The 26,811-nt window shown below is 42.4% G+C and overlaps 1 protein-coding gene across 1 annotated transcript in view; it reads left to right on the top strand.

Annotated features, from left to right (window-relative positions):
* CALCR (calcitonin receptor) overlaps nt 1-26,811 on the top strand; it is a 76,543-nt gene that overhangs the window by 21,870 nt on the left and 27,862 nt on the right. The window contains exons 5-6 of the mRNA XM_040593785.1: nt 3,802-3,893; nt 9,952-10,078. Of these exons, the coding sequence (XP_040449719.1) occupies nt 3,802-3,893; nt 9,952-10,078 (219 nt within the window). The remainder of the gene's footprint in view (nt 1-3,801; nt 3,894-9,951; nt 10,079-26,811) is intronic.

Raw genomic sequence — 26,811 nt, forward strand, 5'->3', positions numbered from 1 at the left:
TAATATTTATGAAGGTGCTATTAATCCAGAAAATCCAACAAGCCTGAACGCATTTAACAGTTTGACTGAAGTCATTGAGACTATTTACGGTAACAAATTAAGTATTTGTCTCAGTATTTCCAAAATCAAATTGCTAAGCTGGAAGAGGAGATCTAAATATAAGAGCACCAAAAGAAACAAGGAGAGAGAAATCTGAGAAAAGCTTAAAAAAATTGTTAGGGAAGCTCATGAAAATAAATATATTTCTCAAATGTGAGTGGAGCTCCAGGAAAATCTGAGTATAGATTTGTGACAGAATAATTTGTGGCTATTCAGAATTGTGGAAGGAAAAGAGTCAAAAAGTGATTTGATTTTACGTTTGTGTTGGGGGATCATTTTTAATGCAGCCAAAAAGCAGTATATGATTATATTTAGTAATGATCCAGCCCAAAGGGCCTTGGAAAAGTCTACTGCACAGGCAGGAGGTAAATTCTAAAAGTTTTTGCAGCGTGAGGAGCCATCATGGTAAAACGAGACTCACCTATGTGACAAAGAGAGAATAATAGTAACAATCTGAGCTCACAGAGGCATTAAGTAGAAGCACCATAAAAATACAATTTTCCAGATGTTGGCGCATGTAGGGAGGCAAAAAATATAGTTCTATTACCTATTATCTGTGCCTTCCAGAATAACGATTTTGAACATATTTCAAGCGAAGTGTAGATAGAACACAAAGGAAAAGTATGCGTACATTGAGATTCTTCGGGGGGGGGGTGGGGGGGTGGGGGGGGGGGGCAGGGAAGAAAGATGGGAAATGCAGAAAGAATCTGCCTTTACAGAAATGCCAAGTTAGTTTATGACCATTAATCCAAGTCTTCAAAAACAGGAGTATTCTTCATTTGCAGACTATTTCCATGTACCTATGGCTAACATAATTAACTGAGTAGGATGTATTCCTCTTAGAGAATTCTCTTTCCTCAAATGAAGAATTCTAGGAGAACAAATAAGAACAGTTAAGTGTTTCTTTTAGAAGTTTCGTAAGCCCAGGATGACAAAATCTGCATAAACTATAAATTTGGTCAGCATGTTGCAAGACCTGTGCACCAAAAGGAGCATGATAGGTGGCCAGTTCAAGGAGTGCAGAAATTAACAAAATAATTCATTATTTGTTTGAAGTTAACTGAAAATACCAACATGCTATACTTTTGAGACAGATCACTCAAAGAAAAATAATATTGCAGCCGGTTCTTGAAAAGGTGGTGATAGACCATATGCTTTGTTAGCTGACAGGTCGGTCCATTCTGAACTATCTTCGCTGTTATATTCGGAAAGCTTTTTTTCAGGAGTTACCATAGTAAAGTTTACATGGAGTAATCAAAAATGCTTTTGCCCAGTCCCAGATATACAGTTAAACTGATTTAAGAGTTGTGTGCTGAAAGTTGGATAGTTTGAATAACCAAGAGTCCTCGGGGTGCACGTAGACATGCGTGTAGCCGTCTGGAAGCCTTTCCTGCTTCCAGCTGTTTCAGGCTAAGGGTTCTACAACGACAGGCAGCAAAACAACATAGTTTTGAACACTTCATCTGTAAATTAAATTCAGGCTTAAAAATTATATCAATCTAATATAATTTAAAAGCATAGCCACCCCTTAGTATAGAGTAGACGAAATGTCATATGCACATAGGTATAAATCTCTCTCACTCCTCTGTTTCAGAAAGTTGTCTCATCTCTGCCCTCTCTGGGGTTGCTGGTGCTCTCAGAACAAGTTGTTAAGCATTTGCGCTCACTAGCGATGTAGTGGTTAGCATTTGCAAAGGAAAACTAGGAGACCTAGGGTATTTGCAGTTAATATGCATAGATTTCCGTAACCTGGTGAATGATATTTACACTCAGATCATGGCGGTTCTACATGGTCAGGACAGTGTAAATGTGGCTTTGGTTTAAATCTGAATCATGCCACTGCCACCTAGGCTAATGAAAGCAGGAACTGATTCCAAAGTTGTAAAATGACTGAAGAACAAACTAGATAAGAAGAGGTGCACATTTCCTAAGAGAAATGGCTTTGTTTTCTGAATTTTATTCTTATTTATTTCCAAATGAATGTTTAAAATTACTTGGAAGCACACACAAAAAAAAAAAAAACCCAAAATACATGAGTTGCAAAACTTAGGGCTACAGAAAGCAATTCATCTAATAATTGAAAAAAGGAAAATTGCATAACAAAAGAAAAATCAGTGAGGTAGAGCTGAAAATAAAATAAACCCAGCAGAGGAATTAAGATTATTTGTTATAGTTATTAAAATAACTCCTACTTAGTCTTTTTTTTGGGGGGGGGACAGGCTGGTGCTATGTAAGCACTTTCAGAAAAGAAGGTGATGGTGAAGCCTAGCATGCCGTTTAGCCTCCCACAGTCTTCTAACAGCTGGGTAATGCTTAAGAGCTTGGCTGAGACCAAGTATGACATTTAAATGCCACAGCATTCTGAAGCCCAGGTGCTGTCCTGCAATTTTGTTTCACTGTTGGCATAGAAAATATGGGTAGGCCTATCTTTTCACCAATACTGGTCAAACTATTAGGCCTATTTACTACTCAGAGTATAAGCCCATCGTTTCACTGATACTGGTCAAAGTGAAAGCCCAGTTATCTGTAAGACCATCTAGTTGCCCAATAGCAAGGCTCATACCAGTGTGAACCAGAATTTGTCTCAGGGTGTGCTTAGTGTGGTAGGAGTTGAGGATAATTTTCACCTCATTACTGCTTTTGTGACTCTATAGGCCTTAATCATAAGCCCCCTATGACTTCTTCTCTCCAGGTAGGAGAATCTCAGCATTTGTACCCACTTGTCATAACACAGCTACTCTACCTCAATTATTTTAGTTGCCTTCTTTCCAACTTTCCTAGCTCTGCCATGTCCATAAGGTGTGGAAACATCTATTTAAGATGTGCAATGTAATTTTTAAATAGAAGCACAATGCTATTCTACCCTCAGTGTCTTGCCTGATCATATCCAGCATTTTGTTGACTTTTTGCCTGTTGTTACACAGTAAACCAATGATTCAGAGAACTGGCCAGGATAACTCCAAGATTTTTTCCTGAGTTTGGTTTCCAGTTTGGAGTTAAGCATTGTGTAGTCAGGGTTTAGGGTGTTTGTCCCTAGGTGTATCACCCCACTTTTTTCTGTATTAAAGCTCATATGACATCTTCTTGTTCCCTCTGTCATCTGAGCCTTCTGGAGTCCCTCACTATTATCTGGAAGACCTAAGTGTCACCTGGAAACTTACAGATTTCTCTGCGTCAGGTCACTGATGAATACATTGAGCAAAAAAACAGCCCTGATACCAGTCCTGAGGGCACCTAACCACTGACTCATCTCCAAAAGTGACCATTAAGTTTTTGCTTCCCGTTGTTTAAGCTGCTTTCAAACCATAAAAGCTTTCTCCAAATCCTGTGGCAACCTATTTTCCTTAATTTTTTTTTTTTTTTTTTCATGGGAACTTGTCATGGGCTTTTTGAAAATCTGAATGTGTTATGTCTGCTGCACTCCCCTAGAGCTTGGGAAAGTTAGTGACGCATAGTGTGAGCTGGGACCTCACCAGTTACTTCAGCGCAGCAGAAACAGATCAACTCATTGTAAGAAACACTTATCTTCAGACCATGAGTCATGCTATTTAATAGAGAGCTGATATTAACAGTATATTGAAAAAGAACCTTTAAAAGAAATACAAAATAGGAGATTGATTTTGTAGACTCTTCTTTGATGAGAAAAAACCCCAAGTGCCTGCAAATTGTTCATGTCTGCCTTTTCTTTTTGTTAAATTGCAGATGGCGTTCATACTTTATTATATGGCGATCGTTGGCCATGCTTTGTCTATAACATCCCTGTTGATTTCCTTGGCAATTTTCTTCTATTTCAAGTAAGTGGTTTCTAACAGACACTCTCTTCTTTCCCTGAGGGATCTCAAGTGGTAAGCAAAGAAAAGCTTGGAAGGGGATATGGCAGTGAGAAGCAGCTCTTCTGAGTTTTTTTTTTCTATAGTTCTGGTAAAAAAGTCTCAGCACAGGGTCCTCATGCCCATGGGATGTCTCCCAGTGGTGTGTAGTCAAGATCATGCTGTTATATTTGTCAAGACTGGTGTAAAAGTGCAACCTATAGGGAAATGGTGTAGCTGAGGATGTCGTAAGGCCCTTCATTTACCAGTTGCCTGTTGTTTCTTGAAGGGCATGTCCAGCCCCTGGCAGATGCAGTGACTGCACCGGGCAGTGGCTTGGAGCCCCCGGCTCCTGAAGAACAGGGATACATTCATTTGATGCACAAGGACTGATCTATTGACTTGAGTAGGTGTTCACAGGGCTCAGCACTGAGTGAATCTGACATTAGTATATAGCCTGTCGTCATAAAAGGAAAACCACTGATGTGCTGTATCAGAACTTTAAAGGAGGCTAAATTAATATTCACTGAAAGCATTGCAGCTAATATATGGAAACTTAACTACAGCATTTAAATCTTGTCCTTTAGTAAACCTGTCTGCAGTGAAGGAGCAGAGGGAGCTCAGATTTGCTGTCAGACATGTAGTCACAACTTCAGTTACAATCAGTAGTGAAGCGCTGTCTGGGAACAGCCTTCAGTTTTCAGCTCAGGGAAATGGTAAGCACTAGAAGACATCAAAGGCACTGGGGAAAATACTCAAGAATAAACAATGGACAAGATCCTGAACTATTGTACATCCAGAGCTATGATGACTTGCATAAGCTATATTCTTCTAGCTCTTAAGCAATCTTTTTAAGGTATTTCACCTTCACAACATTACTATAGCCTGCAAACTTCCCAGACTGATAGCACACTCAGAAATCAGGGTTGTAATGTACATTCACAGGTACTTTGATGAAACAGAATGGTACATCCAGTATAATGACCCAAATGGGATGGTACCTTGCTAATTTTCAGCCAGGCTGCATCCGTTACTTGTAATCAGATAGCCAGACCATCAGTTCGTGAACAGAGACAGGGAAATGCTCACCGTCAATAGAGTATGTCTGGACATAACTGCAAGGTAGTCTAAAAGGCCAAGTAAAGTTTTCTGACTTTATGTGGATAAAGACTTCCAAGGATACAAACAAGTATTCCCTACACTGCATGCTGGGAAATAGAGTAGTATAAGAAACAATTACAACTGCTTCTGAATAAGTAGCACACTTGGTTGTAACCTGATGGACTTTTATTGCCAAAAGCCTTACCTTATTTGAGAATACAGAAAAAAAGACCCAGGTCTTCAAAGAATGCAGTATTATTTGAGGAATCAAGAATACAAAGAAAAGGGGACTCAAAATTTTTTTTTTCTTCACAAGTTTCTTTACAGAGTTTAAGAAAGAACAGTTGCACAATAATGGCAACTTGTAATAATTAGAAGTCCATCACTGTTGTCATTGTAAAAGCATACTGTTTCAAGATTGTAATTTAGCTTTCCAGAAAAATGGAAGCCAAAAATAAGCCCTCAAATCTCCCAACTCAAATTTAAAAAATACATCAGATGCATTTTTTTCAGATCTTAGTTACCAAAAGAGTAACTGTGAATTATGAGCAGGTTCTAAATTAATCCATTTCCACTCATGAAGTATATATCAAATCATGAATGTATTATCTGCCTTATTTTCAAAAAGACCAGGATTCATTCTCCATAGAACCTTTATTTTCCAAAGCAGTTTTTCACACTGAGATTTCCAAGTCCCAGTGAGAAGGGAAAAACTGGTCATTTTTCCCATTCATTTATCTTGCAGGCTTAACTCAAACAGAAGTATTTCTGTAAACATCCAGCTATTCCTTTTTGTCACCTGTAAGGCCATGGAATCGTAATGAAATATACCCAGTGCATTTTCTATCATGATCATTTAGTTTTAAACATTTACTATGAATCTTTTAGTACAGAGTTTTTACGTGTCTAAATTAACTGGCATTTGTTAAGTGTCTTGGAATTGATAGATGTAATGTTCTGCAGCACAAGTGAAAAACTTAAATGCAATGTGACAAACTATACATGCTGGTTTGTGAGATACCATCAACTAAATTATCTGAGTTTCTGAAATCTGTTTTTTTGGCCAGAAATACACATTTGAAGATTTGTAGAATCCATCAGCAGATAGCAAACAAAATTCCAGCTTACACGTGCATAGTAATTGTATAAATTTGGGGATAAAAAGAACCCTTTGCGGAACCCCCACCTCTACAGCGCAAGGGGTGGGTGCCTTGCTCTAAAAATCTGCATTTAAAGGTGCTCTACAAAAGCCCAGATACCTTGTGCCAGTGCTTACATCAGTCCTAGCCGCAGAGTCCCTGTATTATTTAATGGAAATCTTACATGAGGCACCTTAGCCAATTTCTGGTCCCGGTTTTGATCTATATGTACTACATATCTATGGATATCTTTAGGATGTGTGCCTTCTAATAGTGATTTTCTTAGTAACGTTACGCAAAGCTTCCCGCCTGGTTACATCATCTGCTGCTGGTCCCTGGAAAAGTACACCATGGATGAGGGTATCCATGTAGGCTGGAAAAGGGTATGCTTAGTAAGTTGAGAAGGCAGAATAAGCTAGCACAGACCTTAGAGCTGTACGAGGAGATGTCTGTGCCTCAACTGTCAGACAGGAAGGGTAGTACAAGAAGCAGCCCTCAACATCACCACGACCAAGAGTGAGTCTAGGAAACATAGGAAAATGAAATGGTTGGACTTTGCATAGACTGTAAGAATCTGTAAGACTACAGGCTCAGAATAGGTGGATACAAAGTACTGGTTGTGAATTCTGCTGATTTCTGGAGAGGCAATTTGATGAGTGACTGTGATAACATGCAGTAATCAGGTACAGAGATAGATAGAATCTCTGCCCAATGAACTGATAAATTTCCTCCCTGTCTAAGTAAAGATAAAGAGCACCAAACCATAGCCACAGTAATGCTTTAAGAAAACTGGAAAGGGCACAGTTTAATCTGATTTGGAATCTTATACCCCAGCTTCTGAGTTCTTTGGGACAGTAAAGACAGTATTTGGTTAAATTAGCTGCCCAAAATGGACCAGGAATATGATTCCTTGCAGCAAGCAAGGCAGGATGAGGCTGACTCACTCTTAGCTCTGAGTCATGGACGACACACAATCCTGACCGATCCCAGGCTACCCTGAAACACTCATCTGCACCAGCCTTCCAGACAGTAACACAACTCCTCCTCTCTTTCCTCCTCCACTTCTCCTTCCCCTTCCATGACTAATCCATGAGACAAAGGTTACAGGCAGAAGTAGAGAAAGGAATTAAAACAAAGTGCTACAAAATGAGAAGATAAAGAAGAAACCAAACTAAGATCGTAAGAAAGTCAGAATAAAGCTGTATGGGAGCAGAGTTCATGTTACCTTCAGTTGTGTTCTATCACCTGGCTATGACAGCAATGGATTATTTGACCTTCAACAGAAGGCAAGCTGTCAATCAGATGGCAAGAGGTCTTTCAGTACTATGTAATAGCCTTTGACTGTAGGGGCAGCAACAGCTTGCAGAAGTTGCTGTTTTCCACATACAAGTCTTTCCTGGCAGAGATTTATTTTCCTTTCAGTTTAGAGTATCAAGATTCATAATGATATGGCATCACGGATGTTGCAGTACTTTCAGAAGGGAATACTGAATCAGTAGCAATGAACATCACTAAGCAAATACTAATTCATAACAGGAGGCAGAGTATTCATAGTGTCACAGTTACATACCTCATCACATTATTGCAATATTTTTATAATTGCAAACTGAAGCCCCATTATCTTATATGATAAAACACAAAAGAAAAAAGGGACTTTTAACTCCAAACCATTTCAAATTGAATTATTAAAGCAAAAACATTTGTATAAAGACAGATGGGTAGTACAATAAGTCTAGATTTGCCAGAATAATAGATGGTGTGCTGTGAATGCACCTGCAGTTTAATTGTTGCCAAGGCTTTTAAAGGGAGTTGAAGAAGGATGATGGGTAGAAGGGTAATTTATGGAAGTTTGTAGGGAGTTTTCCCCAGGGGCAAGGGAGGGCGTGGTAGAAAGCATGAGAATAATTTAAAACTAAGTAAGTGGGTAAAGATAGAAAATAACTGGCTGGGGGTGAAAATTAGTATTCTTGGTGTTCGTGAATGAGAAGAAATCACAGATCACAGATTCACAGTGCAGATCTCTGAAGAAAATAATGCTAAAAGCTTGTTGGAAGTCAAAATATCCTAGATGCAATAAAGGAGTGGAGACAGGAACTCAAAAGTAAGAGTGACTGTGAGTAGATAGGAGAACCTATCTCTGTCAAAGAAAATGTAGATGAAGAATAAATGTGAGACACAGGGGAACCACAAGAAATGTAGGAGACTCTGAAACTCTTAAGACACAATTGATAGAGGCATAGGGACACAAAAAACTTCACAAGTTTTAGACGGGGATAACTGGCTTTGTGAGGCCTTCTTGCGTACTGTTTAATGAAGCAGAGCAGGGAGCATACAGAAAGATGGGTGGGGGGTAACAAGGAGCCTTCAAAAACACCACGAAGGAAGGATGAAAAAGTTAGGAAGAGGGCTGGGAAGAAAGCTAAGAAAGGTCAGAGGAGGAGTAGATTACAGATGATTGTAAAAACCAGCAGAGGATGAATCAAGGGGTTTGGTTTTGCCAAAATATTCTCCTCTTGGTGTGGACCAAGTCAGGCAGGTGCTGGTACCATTTTGATGGCAAAACTGTGGGTATGGAAGTATTTGCTTAATGATCCATACCGGTCTTTAACATGAAAGCTGGAGTCAAGGGAAAAAGGTGAGGAATACTGAGAGGAGAGGAAGAGAGCAATGCAGGAGTAAAACTAAGAGGAAGACAGGAGCTAAAAAAAGGAAAATAAATAAACAAGGAAAATAAGCAGAAAAGAGTTCATTTTGTTAGATGAACTCTGTTTTTAAAGAAAGTGAATTTTGTGTTGACCTCTACATGCAGGGCATCAGAAAGTCACAGCCTGTGCTCCGTTGCAGACTGCAAGAGACTCCTAGTGCCAAGAGGGAAGCTTACCTCAGTGAGACAGTGATACTTGCTCTTCTTGGCTCTTTTTTACCTGGCAGTTTTGCCTGCTTGCTCTCAGTGACCAATGAATACAGACATCACAGCATTATCTAACAACTCCATGATTACCTCCCTGCAATCACCTCCTGCCAGTCCTGGGCTGTGCTCGGGGCATGGAGCACTGCACGGGAATTGCTCTCTTCTTCAGGGGTAGCCCAGGAGGTGGCATAAGGGTTTGGGCGTGAGTTAAGAAGGGGAGACAGTTCAGGTCTGAAACTGCAGTCGCAATTGGGTTTCACAAGAATTCTGTGAACTTCTGCTACCCACAATAGCAGAAATCCTCCTCTCCCCAAAATCAGTCATTCAGAAAAAATTACTGCTCCTTCTGAGCAGGAAAACAACCTCTTCTGGTCTGGGATCTCAGCTGGAGTTGGAAACATGCAGGATACCAACCCAAATCCCCCTGTAATTTAAGGAGATTCCTGTGCAAAGTTCCCATCCTGTCTCACCACTAATTCTTAAAGTAGCAAATAATTTTCATCTGAGTATTTGGGAAATTGAGTCTCCAGGGAACAGTTACTTATAAAGCAGTATTCCTGATGTTCATTACTTGCATCATGCTCATCTAATGATTCTCAGGGTTCTGCTTCACCACTTATTATCTCAATTACCATGAAATGAAGAAAGGCAGCAAGGGCTGAGAATGTAGATGGATGGCTCTTTACAACATGGCCTAAAAAGCATGTGGTGCTAAACAGGTGTAAAAACAAACCCAAAAATTTGTCAGAGGTTATGGCCACAATGCAAGGCATGTATTTTCCGATTACGCCTGGCCAAAAGGCATTCTTGAGAGACTGTTGCCAGAAAAAGCTTGTTAAAGTGACATCAGAAGAAAAATACTACTTTACAACGTGTGCTACATATTTTTCAGGAGCCTCAGCTGTCAAAGGATAACACTGCATAAGAATTTGTTTTTTTCTTACGTGCTGAACTCCGTGTTTACAATTGCCCACCTCATTGCTGTCGTGCCTAACCCGAGCCTTGTAAAAAAAGATCCTGTAAGTACTGCATGACTCCTCTCCATCCTAACACCCAAGTAAAATTACAACAGCCATGTCAAAACCAGACATTCCCATTCATCAGTTCATGATAGCCATCTGGTACAATGTGCATGGAAAGTGCAGATTCTGGGAGTTTCACTCAATTTGCTCAGATCATTCACCAAGCAACAAAAATCTCTGAATCTGATACAAGAAGGAGAAGCCTCAGACTTGCTTCAGCCAGCCCATCCATACAAACACGTGTCAGATCCCCGGTGTTCTCAGAACTACCTACCTGACACTTCCCAACAAAACTCCTGAAGGGACAGATGCCCTTGGTGGCTGCCTGCCCTTTGACACAAGCAAACATGCTGGGGAGGGGCAGGTATTGAGAGAGAGACAACTTTTTTTCAGATCAGTTTGCTGGATTTTTTTTCTGGGCAGGTAGTAAATCAAAGCAATAGCTTGCTTCACTGCTCTTAGTGCTACAAATTGTGCCAGCCCCTCAGCTGATAAATATGTATGGCAGATCTCAGCCACCCAGCTCCGATCTTGCTCTCGAACAGAGCAATCACATTGTGCTCACTGTCGTTACGGCAGCCCCAGCTGATGGGAAATTAATGTAAGCTTGGGAATCTCTCAAGTTATGTCACAACACTGATCAGCTTGTCTTCTAATAAGGTCGTTCAATTATGGTTCAACCATTTATCTGCTTCTAATTTTGTGAAAGCAATTAACATTAGCACCTGATATTATTACCTGATCACATGCGTGTCTCAAACGTGTGCTGGTTAAGTAAGCTAATTAAAGCAGGAAATATATAGACTAAAGAAAACATCAGCAGTCCCAGAGACCATCTGGGGATTAAAAAATAGAAAAGCAGAATAATAATTGAAAAATCACACATTTTGTTTCTCCTTACCACATAGCATCATACTTATGTAGCCTGTGCAAAAGATGCAATGAAAATGCACTTAGTATTTGAAGATAAAAAGCTGGAAGGTTATATCAGGCACCTAAATTGAAGCAAGATCATTCCCTCAGGATTAAGAATGATATTTCCTGACAGCAGAAGTAAATTATCTGAAGTGCTTTAAACTAAAAGTTGAGGCTGTGGCAAGGACTCTTACACTCTAAGATTTCATTAAAAAAAACGTATCTCATGCCTTTGAGCTGGATCTTTATTTGGAATGAAATCTTGACCCCAGTGAGGCCAGTGACAAAGCTCACAGAAGATTCTGTAGAGCCAGGTAGCCCCAGGACAGGTACCAGCATGCTGAGCATCACCCAGTGAATATGACAGCCTCTGTTGCTATGGCAACAGAGAGTATAGAAGCGACATAAGTGGCTACCTTGGGAGGCCATGGAGCCCCAGAGCAGTGGTTCCTGTCTGCAGTCAGCTTTTAGGTCTCCGGCTGGAATATGAAGAGGACCCTTAGCACTAAATACAGTCATGGAAATCGCCCAGGCACTGTCCTTCCTCTGATGTTACCGAACATAGCTGTGCTAGCAAACCTGGCTGCAGCTAGTTAGCTAAGCGCATGCTTTGGTGAACAAAGCCCTTGTTTTGCACTTCTTCCAAACAAAATTTGCATGTCTTTGACTCAGCAGTGAACTGCTTTCTAGAGGAGAGGTAAAAAACTTGGAGCCAGAAGACTTGGGGTCTCCCATTTTTTTTCTGCAGTCAAGTGCAGAATGAGGGTACACTCACCGCTTGATCTTGCCTAACATTCTAGATTTCACCTTCAGAAAAAAAGAAGGCGATGTGACCTGTTAACATGTTCAAAGTCTCCCAGCATTACTGGAAAGTGTATTCCGTTATTTTAGTAACATAATAAACTTGTAAATACATGTTTGGGAAAAGAAAATTAACAGCCAGGGGCACATTTTTAACACATGATGACATTACGTATAGTCTTCATATGAAGAATTAAAGGATTTGTGTTAAAAATTTACTTATTCTACCAAGTAGATTCCCATAATATTTTTATTTTAATGCTGATTAACAGAGCAAGTAAAGGCTTCATAACTTGGTTTTTTCTACCCCTACTGCACCCTCTGTTTTATTAAGTCCATTTTAAGACAACTACTTCTGGCTACTTGTAGTTTGCTGCATTTATCCACTTCCCACCTGTGCATCTTCTGAGCTTGACAGGCTCATGTGTATGTGGCTCCTGCCTTCAATAAATACAGAAATACTGAGTTGTGTAGAAAGAATTTCAAAGAGTCACAGATAGCCCTTATGTGATGGCCATATACAGAGATGAAGCTGGTATTTATTCTGCAAAATAATAAATGTGTTTCCATCCCAATAGCTCCCACCTTTTTTTCCTTCCTAAAGTTTTATAATATACTTTAAATATGCAATACCATAGGAAAATACTTACAGTGTTATAAGGATATCAACAAATCCATATAATTTTGAAAGAAAAATGTTCTGTTAAACAACAACAAGAAAAGGCAGGAAAAGCAAGAGAGGAAATTCATCCCTAACACCAAGACACCCACATTCTCCTTGTGATCCAGACAGAAAAGATGTGAGACAATCCAAAGCATCATTTACATGAGAGGCTGTACTGCATCCTTACTCACAGTTTGCTGTACAGAGTTAAACCCTTTGATGATGATTCTGCTCATGTAAAGTGGTAAGTCAAGTTACTTTATATATCTTAATTTGCTTTTTTACCTCATTTTTTACTGCTTTCTGGTTATGTAATTTTTTTTTCCTCTCTCTTTCTTTTGGATTTATCTGGATTTGAAACGATGGAAGAGAAAGATGTGAGCCCAGGTGGCTGTACAACAAATGAAGAAGCAATGAAAAAGGTCCAGGGACACTTGAACAAAAGTAAACAAGTCACACATATGAACACTTATTTACACATACTGAAAAATGTTATGTGAGATTTTTTTCTTCATGTTGTATCTAAAGTTGCAACTGCATTAATTATGCTATTACCGGAACAGATTTTATAGGAAGGGCTATCTTGTATCACCTTCTTAAATGAGACTGACCCACAGAAGAAGGGTGATCTGTGAACAGCACATTATGTTCTTCATTAAAAACCCTGGAAATATAAATAAAACTCTTGCTGCCTAATCTATTAATATAGCCTTGCACTGCGGCGAATGAAGAGACGGGACGCAGCTTGGTGCAAGCAAATGTCAATTTATTGTACAGAAGCACGAGTTTATATACACTTTCAGAAGGTGCGCGTTTTAAACAGGTTGGTTCTTGAAGCTAAGCGTTGCATACTAGGCAATCCCCGATTGGTGGTTAACTACCAGCAATTAACTGCAAGGTGTTATCTTTCCTTGGTGCCATCCTTGGCGCCATTCGTCCCCCACTAATTGTCAGCTAACTGATAGCCACGCATGGTCCTAGTTTCCAGCCCGCTCCTGCATTGCACATCAGATCTGCATTTTTCTTTTTTTGATCTCCACAAGACTAGTAATTTTAATACTTAGTGCTGATGGGGTAGAGAAGGATACAGCTAATGACTGGAGGGATAGCTCTGCTAACGAGAAACTGAACAATTGATCGGCTCCATGGGCACCAATATGAATACGTTTGTAGATGGGACTAAGGCTGGTCACGGATCAGTAACGCCTCAGTCATTAGAAACTCATCCAGAAAAGCTTTGGGAATCTTACTGCATTTTTATCACTTTCCTGTCCCAGTAGATATATCTGTTCTCTTTCTCCAGGCTCTTCTGTAGCCTCTTCACCTTTCATGCAGTAGTTTCACCCGTGCTTCTGGCATTGTATGATGTGAGTTTCCATTTCAGTTGCAGTTATAGAGTCCATAGCAAGGGCCAGTGCTCCACGTTTGTGTGGGGTCTCGCGCTTGGCCATGGTGTATCAGATCCAGCATCCATTCAGGCATGCTCCAATCTCACTGTCAAGTCCCAGCTCTCTGCCACACAGCTTATCTATGCCTTAATATATAAATAACCTGTATTCACTCTTACGTGGGTACAGCAGCAGAGCTGGTAAGGAAGAACCCAAAGCAATCCATGTTTCATTACAAACACTGTGATTTCATTTTCTCAGCAAGGACAGGTTGGGCATGGGCTAGGGCTGAGCCTGGCACAGTCCTTTCCGCTGGCAGTGTCTGTAACTCACTCGCCCCTTGGACACAGGTTGTGACAGGCTGAAGTCTGTTCTTGCCCCTTTGTGTAGATGTAGAAATACTTTAAAGATCCTGAGCCAGTTTACCGCTCTAGCTGATGGTGCAACATGCACACTCTGTCTCTGAAAGGAGCACGTAGTCCCTTCCCCTCCCCAGGCATTTCACTGAAGTTGCTATCACTGTGGTCATGAGGTAGGGTGACAAAGGGCACTTGCTTTATCTGTACTGCCCAAACCCCATCTCCTAGTAGGAAGCAAGCCTTCAGGAGAAACCACTAAGCTGCTTCCCACTCAGCATTATTAGTGAGACCAAGACAAAGTGAGGAGACCACAAAAGCTGGTGCCCGCTAGCATTATAGTCTGTAAAGGAAGGCCATGGCAGTAGTAATATTAAAAAAAAAATCTAGTATCTTCATGGATACTAGAACACTATAAATAATCTCACCATTGACAGATTCAAGTGAAAGCCATGACTACCCAAGAGTATTAGGTTTTCCTCCCTATCACAGTAAAACAGCAGAAATAAAGTGTTGAGCTGTATAGATAGATGGAGTGTATAAAGGGTAGCTACTGTGATTTATGGGGACTGGTGACTTCCCCTTTTCCTAAAGGAATAGAGAGGGAAAGAGCCAGAAAACCAAAGAAGATTCACAGCATTTCAGAAACAGTGTCAGTTTTAGGACTTTTATTATATAATATAAATGTTACCATCTCATCTCTTGTTGCTTTCAGTTCCTTCTGATGTAGCCTAGCAGAGGCTGGGGGATTGTAAAACATATTTTTCCCAAATAAGAGGCTCATAGCTCATACCAATGAAGTTAAATTGCAAAACTGCTGCCCCATGTGACTTGTGTTTGCCTTAATAGTCCAAGCAGTCCCCATAGTGCAGCTCCCCACAGAAGCAGCAAAGGTGGAGTTCTGCAGAGCAGAAGGGTGTTGTGATCTGGTGAGTTGTTCTATGTATTATGCTTGGGGTGGAGCTTCATGAGACTCTGTTCTTGTTAAATGATTTGATTCTTTATTAATGTAAATATTTCTAGAGTTTCTCTATCACTCTCAAAGCATCTCCAAATTCTTTCATTCATCTTAGTACATCTGTTCTTCCATCCTGCTTCTACTAGACTACTCATAGGGGCCTCTGCAGCCAGTTTAGCCCCAAAGAGATGACCTAAAGCTATTTTAGAATACTATCTAGATGCAAAAGTAATCAAAGATCAAACTTCTAACAGAGAATTACTGGCCAATGCCTGGTGGTTGTGTCTCCTAAGTCTTCTTGAGTATGGTAGGAGAGGGTTGGTTTGTTGTGAAAACTGTATCATCTTGCCTAGGAGCCCTTTGTCTGATAAGTGTCTAAATGGCTGTTTAAAATATTGCCCTTCTGCTGCCTCAGGTGTAGGAATGAGGCTTGGTGAGCCTGGGCCCAGTATGTATTTCTGAATTTACAAATTGTGCAAGTTCTGTGCATTTGCAGATTGTGTTTGTGCATTGACTTCACTAGGACAAACTGGCTCAGCAAGATTGGCCAGGAGAGAATAAAATGCTAAGCTTTATGGAAGTCAAAGTTTTTCCACCAGTTTTGTGCCTCACCATACCATGTTCAGTGATGAAACTGTGGCATTTTTTTTGTTCAGCTCCAAAGTAAAGCAGTGAGCAAAATGCCTGTTGTGGGTGAGTGAACCAAACCTTTTAATTCATCACTTACAAGCAGAGGACTAAGGCTGTGCTTTAGACTATAAGTTTTTCCTTGCCTGAGCAGGTACACGAAGCTGAGCTCGCATCTCTCATCCCTCCCATCTCCTCTGTGACAGCTGCTTGTCTTGTCATTGGCTTTTATCAGTAAAGCAGAGAAGAAAAGTAGGTGTTTAAGTGGCACAAGTTCTTTCCTGATATATCAGATGCTATACCAGGACAAAAGAGTCACAAGCTATCTTTTGAAACAGGAACCAGTGTAGTCGCTAACACTCCCCCCCCCACCCCAAAAACAAAACCCCAAACAAACAAAAAAGGATGCTGCTGGTAATTGGGAAATCAATAAAAAGAGAGGGAGAACAGGAAGGCTTGGCTCTAATGCTCGGGTTTAGAAAGAAGCTGTCCCAACTAAGGAGCATTTCTGAATTGGACTACAAAGCATCATATCACATTTCTGAGGTTCATAGCTGCAATGGCTGAGCCTGAGAGGTACAAGCAAGCACAGTCCCTGATGAGCGTGTGTCTACAGGGGAGTCACCTCAGGAGGTGACCGGGGAAGGAAATTCCTGCTCTATCTGCCTATGCCCTCATCCACAAAGCAGCACTGATACGTGGAGAGGACAGTTGTTCCTGCTGCCATTGCATTTCTCTAGTATCAGCAGAACGGCACTTCTCAGAGTATAATTCTTTGCTTCCTGACAGCATTTGCTGTCTAGACTCCTCCTCGTGAGTCCTGTCCAGCCCTGCAAAGCTGCAGGGACAAGGAAGGTGGAACAGTACTGTGCAGGTTGCACAGGGACAGGATCGCCTGCTCTCCAGCTCTGGCACACAGGCACGGCCAGTGTGGGATCACTGACGGTGTCCTGTGCCTGTGAGCAAAGGGAAGTGTAACCTTCCTTGGAGGCAGGGAATGGCTGCAACTGGTTCAAGAACATGTGTTCACTTTGAGGAGGATGAGTTTGTATGATGCTGGTGTATCATTTGCAAGTGAAGGTTCTGCCAGCAGTAAGCTCATGGGCAGTGCCAGGACTCTGATGCGCCAGTTTTACTCTCCCTGAAATCACTGGGTTGCACTGGCATAACACTGCAGTAATTCAGATGTAAATCAGAATCTCTTCATCTATGCTAGGAAAGATCAAGTCTTGCCCCGCCCACAAGGTTCAGTGACATTAATGCAGACTAAGGAATGCTGTGAATTCAGAACCAGCCATATTCAAAGAATTCTCACAAATTTTCAGGCTGGATTAATACCTGCATTCATTTTAAGACAGATCTGTCAGGGTCTAAATGGCATGAAACGGAGCAGTAATTCCCATCATTTTTCCCAAGGTCTTTATATTCTTGTTTGTATTCTCAAAACTCTCAGAGTAATGGAGAAACAAAGCACCATGAAATCCCGGTGGTGTCAGATTCACTGTAGTGTGATCTGTAATCTAATAATGTAGTGTGCCATGCCCAGAATATGAAGTATGAATGAGTAAAGGACATTCACAGCATTCATAAATGACATTTCTGTGAAGAGTATTTGTGGTTTATATGGAACAACTGAATCTGGACTGTAAAGAAGTCAGTCAGTCACTATCTCTGAGAAAGATCTGAGCTTTCTCAACAACGTTATTATGGATGCTTTCTCAGTGGGAAGGCACCATCAAGTTAACAGTTGCAATCAGGAGGGGAAAAAGGTTTAAGAGTCTAAAAATAAGTGTTTATTTTGGGACAGATTTCCTCATCTTACTTTCCTCAGGAATTATTCTGTCTACATTTCAGTTGCTTGCTCTTCTTTTAAAGCTGTATCTATTAGTATAGACTCTGGTTTCTCAAAACTGTTGCAGAATCATGAAGGGAGGGATGACAGCTTTCATGTAAGCTCAGTCCCAAGGTATTTCGTGTCAAAATGACCCAGGCTGTGTCAGATCCTGTGGATGGTATTTCAGCAGTGTGATCCCTACACACAGCCTCGTATTTAGGAGTCGGAGTGCTGTTTTCTCCAGAAATGTGATTCCAGAAAGGACTTTGTACTGCAAAATGCATTGCTGTCCCAAAGCTGAAGTCATCAGGTCCTAGGGCTTGTTCCCAGGTTTTTAGACTGCATATTTTCTGCACAAGCGAGAAAGACCTGTGCTCTTAGCTCCAGCAAGGATGGAGGTGGAATACTGAGCACACAGACCAAACTGCAGATTTAAATGTCTCTGTGAAAAGTCTGATTTAACCTGTCATTCTGCCTAATCATTGTGAACCTGCACCACCCCTGGACCCTGAAGCTCTGCCGTTGTGGCACTGAGAAGTGACCACTCCCAGGACAGCTCTTTTCAAAATCAGAAGGGCTCAACATCCCTGGTCTTGCTGTCATCGACTGTAATTCTCCTGTTTGGGGTTTTTATATGAGGTGTTATCATAGCAAAGCACACTCTGGCTGTATGTGCAAAATGAATTAATCCCTTCCATATTTCCTCAAATTCATGACATGCCTCCAGAACTGCTGCTCAAGCGGTATTTATTTCACCCTCAGAACTGAGCTGTAGCGGTCCCTGAAAGGCTGTTAGTCTTTCATGGTGTGGAGTTGTGCTTGACTGAGTTCTGACACAAATTCAATTCTCTGTGCTTTACTGAGGCTTTTTATCATTTTTCCCTTTGGTTTTTCTCAAGAGATGGGAGAGGGTTGTAATTACAAAGTGAAGATGACCTGAAAATATAGGGTGGGACCTGGGTAGCCATAGTTTTCTATCAATTGCACTGACTCCTGTGTATGCATCTAAGAGCCTGAGAGGTAAACAAATGATATGTTATTAACCCCTAAAAACACAGGCATGGAAAAATGTCAAGTAGCAATTCTTTCTTAAATGTCAGATCAACAAGTGAAAATGCTAACGGTAGCCTTTTCGGTGGATTCTGTGCTACACCGTATGGACGTGGCATCCTCTAATGAACTCCTGCTCCTGTGCTTTGTACACGAGGGCTCCAATGTGAATAGAGCATTTAAGCAGGCTGGGTTTTGATATTTCTCTGGGAATATACATCAGTTATGTATAGAAACCTGACTGTTGTAGAAGCAACTACTAATTCAATATAATTAAATTTAAACTTGTGGTTCCTCTCCAAGTTTTCCTTACCATGTGCCTTTAAAAGGGAGTACCTAAAATGTGAGAAATTTGAATCTGAATTAGCCAGAAAGCAGATTTTTTTTCAAAAGACCTCGAAAGAATTTTCAAAATTAATTCCCCTCAGGACAGTACCGTAACTCACTCCAAAACAGAAGGGCAATTCCAAAACACAATATTCTCCCTGATACTGTGCTGCCACAGCTGTTTTCCTCACTGGGATTTGTCTGATTAAATGGCAGCACTGCCCGTGCAAGCAGCTGTGTCTGAGTCCAAGAGACCTTGCAGGTGGATGAAACAGGTCAGGTGAATTAAATGCAGAGTACTCATTCCTCTCCAGGTACTACTTCAGTCTACATACCTATACCATGAAGTCAGACATCCAGGTTAAGTGAGATGAATTCCATCCATGCTATTTGATTCCCCTTCAGTGACTGCTGTGCAGACCTGTATTATTGCTCCTCTGGAAGGTATTTAAGATCAAACAGAAGCAGACTGAAATAGAAAATAAATAAATAAAAGGGCATCAAAATGTCGTTACAGATAACAGCCAAGCACATGGGGTAAGAGTATGGGAGAAACAGTAATGACTTTCAGGAAGCAGAAAAAAGCAAGAGGCTTGAGCTACTTACCTGCATGGCTTTCAGCTTTAGTTGGCAGAATGAGCCATCAACCGGTAACAGGTCAGTTATTTGGATGATTAAGATCCTTTCCTCACCATTTGACTTCTGAATAGCTTATAGTTGCATACAGCCAACTTTTCTGAATTCCCTGGTGTTCCCTTGGCCTAAGATCCTTCAAAGGGTTAGGGGCTCCCCCTGGCCAGCAGGTCACCCCAGGAAAGGCACTGGAACAGAGTCTGAGTGCATCCAGAGAGCTGAAACGCACACAGGCATTTAAGGTCAGGTACATCTTACATTTGGGCACCTTTTGTAGATACAGCTGAGCTAATTGCCCCATGCTGCTCTTATAGCTAAAGACAGTCACATTCAGGGCGCTATCCATCTGACTTATTTTAGATATCTCCTTTAGGATGAGGATATTTTTGCTGTAATCTCCATCACCTCTCTTCACTTGTCATCTTTCAACTGCAGGAGAGACAGCTTAGGTGTCTACATTTAGTCTCATAAATCCCAGTCGTACCATTATAAAATCCCTGGAGCATTTCACTGAATCATGGAGCAGTTGTATTCATTTCATTAAAGCTATGCGAGTACCTAGTCCCTGGGAAATGGCTTTGCAGGTCTAGATCTTACACCTCACATGTAAACTTAAGTACAGTTGGCTGTTAGGTATACTCCATGTAGGCTTAAACTAGCCTGGCTCGGGGCACCACAGCATGCCCAGAGCTCAGGTGTGGCTGCAAAATCAGCCAGAGCATTGCATGAATGTGTGATGGTGGTGGAGAGGTGCCTGGAATAACTGAAGCTCTTACCCCTTTTTATTTGAGGATTACCTCCCACCACTGGGAGAAGATGGCAGCACACATTGTGAGCACTCTGACTCCACTTCCAGTTCAAATGAACAGCAGATTCAGTAGTTCCTGTACTATTTTTTCAGACTACCCTGACTGCCCCTGTTCTCTCCTTCTCGGGGCCCCTCTTCAGACAAGAGTGGCCTCTCTGCCCTCCTCCATCAGTTGGGCTCATACTTACAGTGCCTGCCTGAAAAGGTGCCTCCTCCTGGCAACCCCAGCTCAGAAACCAAGCTAATAAAACCCATCGGGTATGATGAGGCTGCATTTTGCTCTGCCTCGCACCTTGTGAGCGAGGAGCTGGTGGCCGCCAGGCACTGGCGGTGCTGGATGTGCCACAGGAGCCCCGTGGGAGCTCAGCACAGCACCCTGCGGAGTTCAAAGCTGCAGCCCAGGGAGAGCAGTCACTACCACAGCCAAGGCTGAAGGATGTGCAGAAGTAGCCATATTAATTCTTGTCCAGAATGCCTAATTCTGGGCTGGCAGCTTTGCTATAGTGTAGGCATGGACACAGATGCTGTTAAAAATATCCCTCTTGTTTAATTTCATATTTTGCTTTCTTGTAACACAAAACCTAGGATCCCTCTGAGCAACTGTGTACATTTTGTTCTGTAAGTGGTTTAAAAGTATATTAAAACATTAATCTTAGCCTGAGCCCCTCTGTGCCAGGTTTCTGACTGGAACACAATTTAATGGATGACTCACAGTAGATGTCTTGTATAATGGTATGACGTTCTGATGGCCAGTGATTTACAGCTACAATACTTAGCACTGTCTTGCTTTGGAAAGTCTTTTTATTGCTTATTTCTGTAACATGTGGATACTTGGAATTTAAGAATATTTTCATAGAATAGCGTTCTAATAGCCAGAAAAAAAAAAAAAAAGTGTAAGGCAGGGCAGTAACCAAACTTCAAGTTGCTCCTTTAAAATCCTAAGTTAAGTATGTCTGAGAATATATTATTGCACTGCCTTCAAACTGAATTTGAGCAAATCATGTCTGGCCTCTGTAGCAAGCAGTACAAACTCTCCTCAAGGAGGGTTCCTCACTGCTGTGCACTGGGGAGGTTTACAAAGGTGAAAAGGAACCAGACTAATATGGTCAAATAAGTTTATTTACTTTTAAACAAAGAAGTGCACAGCTGTCGTGATGGTCCATATAGCTGTCTTGGTTTAGAATCGATAACCTTGGTTGGCTTATTTTTAACAATTTATTTGAAATGTCAGTTGGGGGCATTTCAATGGATAGTGAGTATTTGAGAGGGGTTTTGTTTTGCAGACCAAAAGGCTATCCCACCCTCACTTTCCATAGGTCAGCCTCTCTGGAGTTGGTAAGGACTGGTGAAAAACAGACCTCCTAACTTGCCAGCCTAAGTTGGTTCACCCAGGAGAGTATCACAGGAATGAGGGCGCGCAGGAATCTGTACAACTTTCCAATGCCAAAACTGAGTCAGTCCTTTGACTGAATTACTAGGAAGACCTGCTCAAAAACAATTAGCAGCTTATTTCACATTATTATTGTTATATATATAAATTGCTATTATTGGTGAAGATGGTATTCTGGGTTTTATGTAGTCTTGAGTGTTTTGCTTTGATTTGCCATAATGGGTAGTGATGGTAATTAATGCTGCAGCTTTCTTTCCATAAGCTATTAACCAATAACCAAGGAAAGCCGTAACAGAGAAATGACAATTGCATGTGATGAGAGGTTGCTGGATTCGCAGAGGAGACTGGCATGCCAATTACATTACTGGGCAATTGCAGGGGCCTGCGTAGGCAGATGGACCTTTGGGACTCCTTCAACAGGACTTGAACATGAACAGTATTAATAATATGCCAGTATATCCTGCAAAACATCATAGACACCAGTTCTAGCTCCTTCTTGTAAAAGGAGAATAAATTATTTTATTTCTTCTCTTTGAATGGTTCCAGCATCTTTCTGAAGTGTTTTTTTTTGAAGCTAAGGTGTACACAAGAGTTACATGACTCTTAGCAAGACTTGCAAGGGAAAGGAATATGACTGGCTGTATTCCTATTGACCCCTTTTGCCTCTCAGCAGCCAGAATTTAAGGCCATTGCCAGTTGCTTTCATGAGGAAGGAAAATTAATAAAGGAGATTTTTCCTTGGGTGCTCTCCTGCAAATCTTTAAAAGAACTTTCCTCAGCTTTTGTGTTCAACAGTGCAGTGAGACAAAGTAGGAGGAGGCAGCCTCCTTGCTTGCAGATTGAGTTTCTTGCCAGGCTGCATTTTGCCAAAAAAGGGTTCATTCTTAGCCATCCTCCCAGAGCCACACAGGAGCTGCTTTCTTATGTGGTTACCTGCCTTTGGGGGCTTCCATGATAATTGTATCACATTTTCCCTGCTACATAGCCACCAAGCTGTGCACTGCAATGCTGTCTCCAGGCTCTTGAAAACAGGAGCATTTGTTTATTCCTCTGTTTAGGAGACAGGCACACCAGCCTGAGCAACAGTTACTGGGCTGCGCTAGAAAGAACCAGCTATTTCCTCTCAGCCTGTCTACTCATGAATTAAAACCCACTAGCTTCCGTCACCTGCACACCCATAGACTGGGTGCTCATGACAATTTACTCTCATAGCATGAAGGTGCTGTGATAATCCTTTGAATTATAGACTCATTTAGGTTGGAAAAGACATTTGAGATCATCAGCTCCAACAATTAACCCAGGGCTGCCAAGTCCATCACTGAACCATGTTGCCAAGCACTGCACCTACATGTTTTTCAAATGCCTCTGGGGATGGTGATTCCTCCACCTCCCTGGGCAGCCTGTTCCAATGCTTGACGATCCCTTCAGTGAAGAAATTTTTCCTAATATCCAAGCTAAACCTCCCTTGGTGCAATTTGAGGCCATTTTGTTTTGTCCTGCTGCTTGTTATCTGGGGAGAAGAGACCAACCCCCACCTGCCTACAGCCTCCTTCCAGGCAGCTGTAAAGAGTGATAAGATCCCTGCTGAGCCTCCTCCTCTCCAGACTGAACACCCCCAGTTCCCTCAGCCGCTCCTCATAAGCCTTGTGCTCCAGACCCTTCACCAGCTTCTTTGCCCTTCTCTGGACACGCTCCAGAACCTCAACGTCCCTCTTGGTGTGAGGGGCCCAAAGCTGAACACAGTGTTTGAGGTGCAGCCTCACCAGTGCCCAGTACAGGGGGATGATCACTGCCTTAGTCCTGCTGGCCACAGTGTTTCAGATACAAGCCAGGATGCTGTTGGCCTTCTTGGCCACCTGGGCACACTGCTGGCTCATGTTCAACCGGCTGTCAACCAGCACCCCCACGTCCTTTCCCACCAGGCAGCTTTCCAGCCATTTTCCCCAAGCCCGTAGTGTTGTGTGGGGCTGTTGTGACCCCAGTGCAGGACCCAGCACTTCTCCTTGCTGAACCTCATACAACTGGCCTCGGCCCATTGATCAAAGGCTTTACTAAGGTCCATGTAGACAACATCCACAGCCTTTCCCTCATCCACTAGGCAGGTCACCTTGTCATGGAAGGAGATCAGGTTCATCAAGCGGGACCTGCCTTTTATAACCCTGTGCTGGCTGGGCCTGATCCCCTGGTTGCCCTGCATATGCTGTGTGGTGGCACTTGGGATCATCTGCTCCATAACCTTCCCCAGCACTGAGGTCAGGCTGACAGGCCTGTAGTTCCCCAGATTCTCCTTGCAGCCCTTCTGGTAGATGGACATCACATTGGCTAACATCCAGGCGTCTGGGACCTCGCCAGTTTGCCAGGACTGTTGATGAATTATGGAGAGTGGCTTGGTGAGCTCCTCTGTCAGCTCCCTAGGTACCCTCCGGTGGATCCCATCCGGCACCATAGACCTGTGTGTGTCTAAGTGGAGCAGCAGGTCACTGACCTCTTCCTCCTGGACTGTGGGGACTTCATTCTGCTCCTCCCTGTCCCTGTCTTCCAGCTCAGGGGGCTGAGTACCCAGAGGGAAGCTCGTCTTTTTATTAAAGACTGAGGCAAAGAAAGCATTAATTACCTCAGCCTTTTCCTCATCTCTTATGGCAGTGTTCCCTGCCGTGTCCAATAAAGGGCACATTCTCCTTGGCCCTCCTGTTTCTAATGAATTTGTAACAACTTTTTTTGTTATCTTTTTATGGCAGTAGCCAGCCCATGTTCTAGCTGGGCTTTCGCCTCTCTAATCTGTGCCCTGCATAACCTTGTGACATACTTGTGGTCCTCCAGAGTTGCCTGCTCCTTCTTCTAAGAGTGGTAAACAATTTTTTCCCCCTGAGTTCCAGCCGAAGCTCTGTTCAGCCAGGCCAGTCACCTTCCCCACTGGCTCACCTTTCGGCACATGGGGACAACCTGCTCCTGCACCTTTAAGATTTCCTTCTTGAGGAATGCCCAGCCTTCCTGGACCCCTTGCCCTTCAGGAATGCCTCCCAAGGGACTCCATCAACCAGGCCCCCAACAGGCCAAACTCAGCCCTTGGGAAGGCCAAGGTAGTGGTTCTGCTGCCTCGCTTCTCTCAGAATTGGAAACTCTTTCAACTCATGATCGCTATGCCCAAGATATCCTCTGACCTCCACATCACCCACCAAACCTTCCCTGTTTGTAAACAGCAGGTCCAGTGGGGCATCTCCCCTGGCTGGCTCACTGGCCGGCTGTGTCAGGCAGGTATCTTCCACATGCTGCAGGGACCTCCCACATGGTTTCCTCTCCGCTGTGTGGTATTTCCAGCAGGCGGGAAGCAGTCTAGCCCTGGGCTGGACCGTGCTGCATATTGTACAAGACACGACAAGGACAGAGCCTCTGCCTCAAAGAACATGCAAGAAAACATTTGATTTCAGCAGAAGACTGAAACCCCAGATGTGTTTTTTTATCTCAAAGTTAGCAATTAGTCAGTTTCCAAGAATGGAAAAGGTAGAAGAATTGCTTTGGATCAACTTGCAGTTTTGTTTTACTTGTTTCTGTAAGAATAAACACTTCCTAAAACTTACTAGTTCTGCAATTTTCCCAGCGAAGACTAATGTACACTGAGATGTTGGTTACATTTGTCATGTTTTATTTGTATCATGTGTGAATCCATTTCTCACCAGGAACAGGTTCTTCTCTCTTACCTGCTCTGACCTAAGAAAACCACTCTCTTTTGATTGTACGAAAATATTTTCATAGCATCACTTAGCCACAGATGAAACATGCTGCGTTTCTTAGCTCATCCAAAGCAAAGGTTGATTTTTGCTGTAGTTTGATTAGTTGAATTTATCATTACCTATCTCAGCGCATTGTGCTTAAACTCTTTATGATACCTTTTTCAGATTCATTCTCAAAGTAATGTGATACGGATCTGAGTACTTACCACACCCATCCTTAATGTTTTGCCAATGGTATTCTTACTACTTTAACTTACTGCGTAGGAAGTGAGTAGATTCCTCTAAAGAGTTGTGAGCTGTCTGTATGGCCATTACTCTAGAAGACAAGTATATGATTTCATTTTTAAAGCCACAAGTGACAGTTCACAGGAGGGTACAGGAGAGGAAGAAATGTTGAGGAAATGAAGTAAATGAGTTTAGGTATGTAGTACTCAGGCAGTGTGCTTTCTGTGTGTGCGTTTGTTTGAGCTACAGGTGAAAGTTCCAGCAAAGACTGACTTAGTTCAAACAACTGAAGCAGGGTTCACCCTGTCTGCTCAGTGAGCCAGTGAACCCTGCAAACAGCTGCCAGGGAGAAGCAAGGGCACTCCGTAGTCATCTCCCTTTTAGTTCGGCAATATGAAATGGTGAAAGCATTAAGTTCAAATGACAGGTTTGAGAACCTACTGTGGATTTTGTTGCAGAACTCACTGGCCATGCTCTGCTCCCCTCCAGCTGCCAGTCGCAGCACGAGACTGTTCCCAGAGCCTCAGTGCCTGGATGGAAAACTGGGTAACCTTGGCACTGGCAGGAGCAGAACCAGCCTGTGCACAAGGTGCCAGCACCCCGAGTCGCTCCTGCCAGAGCTACTGGGGAAATGATGCCTTGAGCTCTCCGGTCCACCCCTGACCTGCAGCTCCTCCAAGGAGATCCCCACAGGGGAGCATGGGGCTGGCCCAGACCAAACCTGGGATGTGGTGGATTTTATCAAACCTGTCTGGAAAGCTGCTGTGATGGCTCAGAAAGTTTGCTGACTTTTTAGAGGCTGGGGAAGGTGCCACCTGAATGTGTGTGCAGCCCTTGGGAAGCACCTGTCACTCAAGGCAGCCCTTTGGGGGTGGTTGATTGATAAGGAGAGAAGTGAGAAAGGCCAGCCACCAGCTGGGAGGGGGCGTTGGGCACGTTTGAGGGAACAGGGCAGGAAACATATTGACCCAAACCTGTGAAAAGCAGTCCAAGGATTATTTAAGAACCTTAGTGAACACATTT

Source organism: Falco naumanni, chromosome 4 (genome assembly GCF_017639655.2).
Source record: "Falco naumanni isolate bFalNau1 chromosome 4, bFalNau1.pat, whole genome shotgun sequence".
In the NCBI taxonomy this organism is placed as follows: Eukaryota; Metazoa; Chordata; class Aves; order Falconiformes; family Falconidae; genus Falco; species Falco naumanni.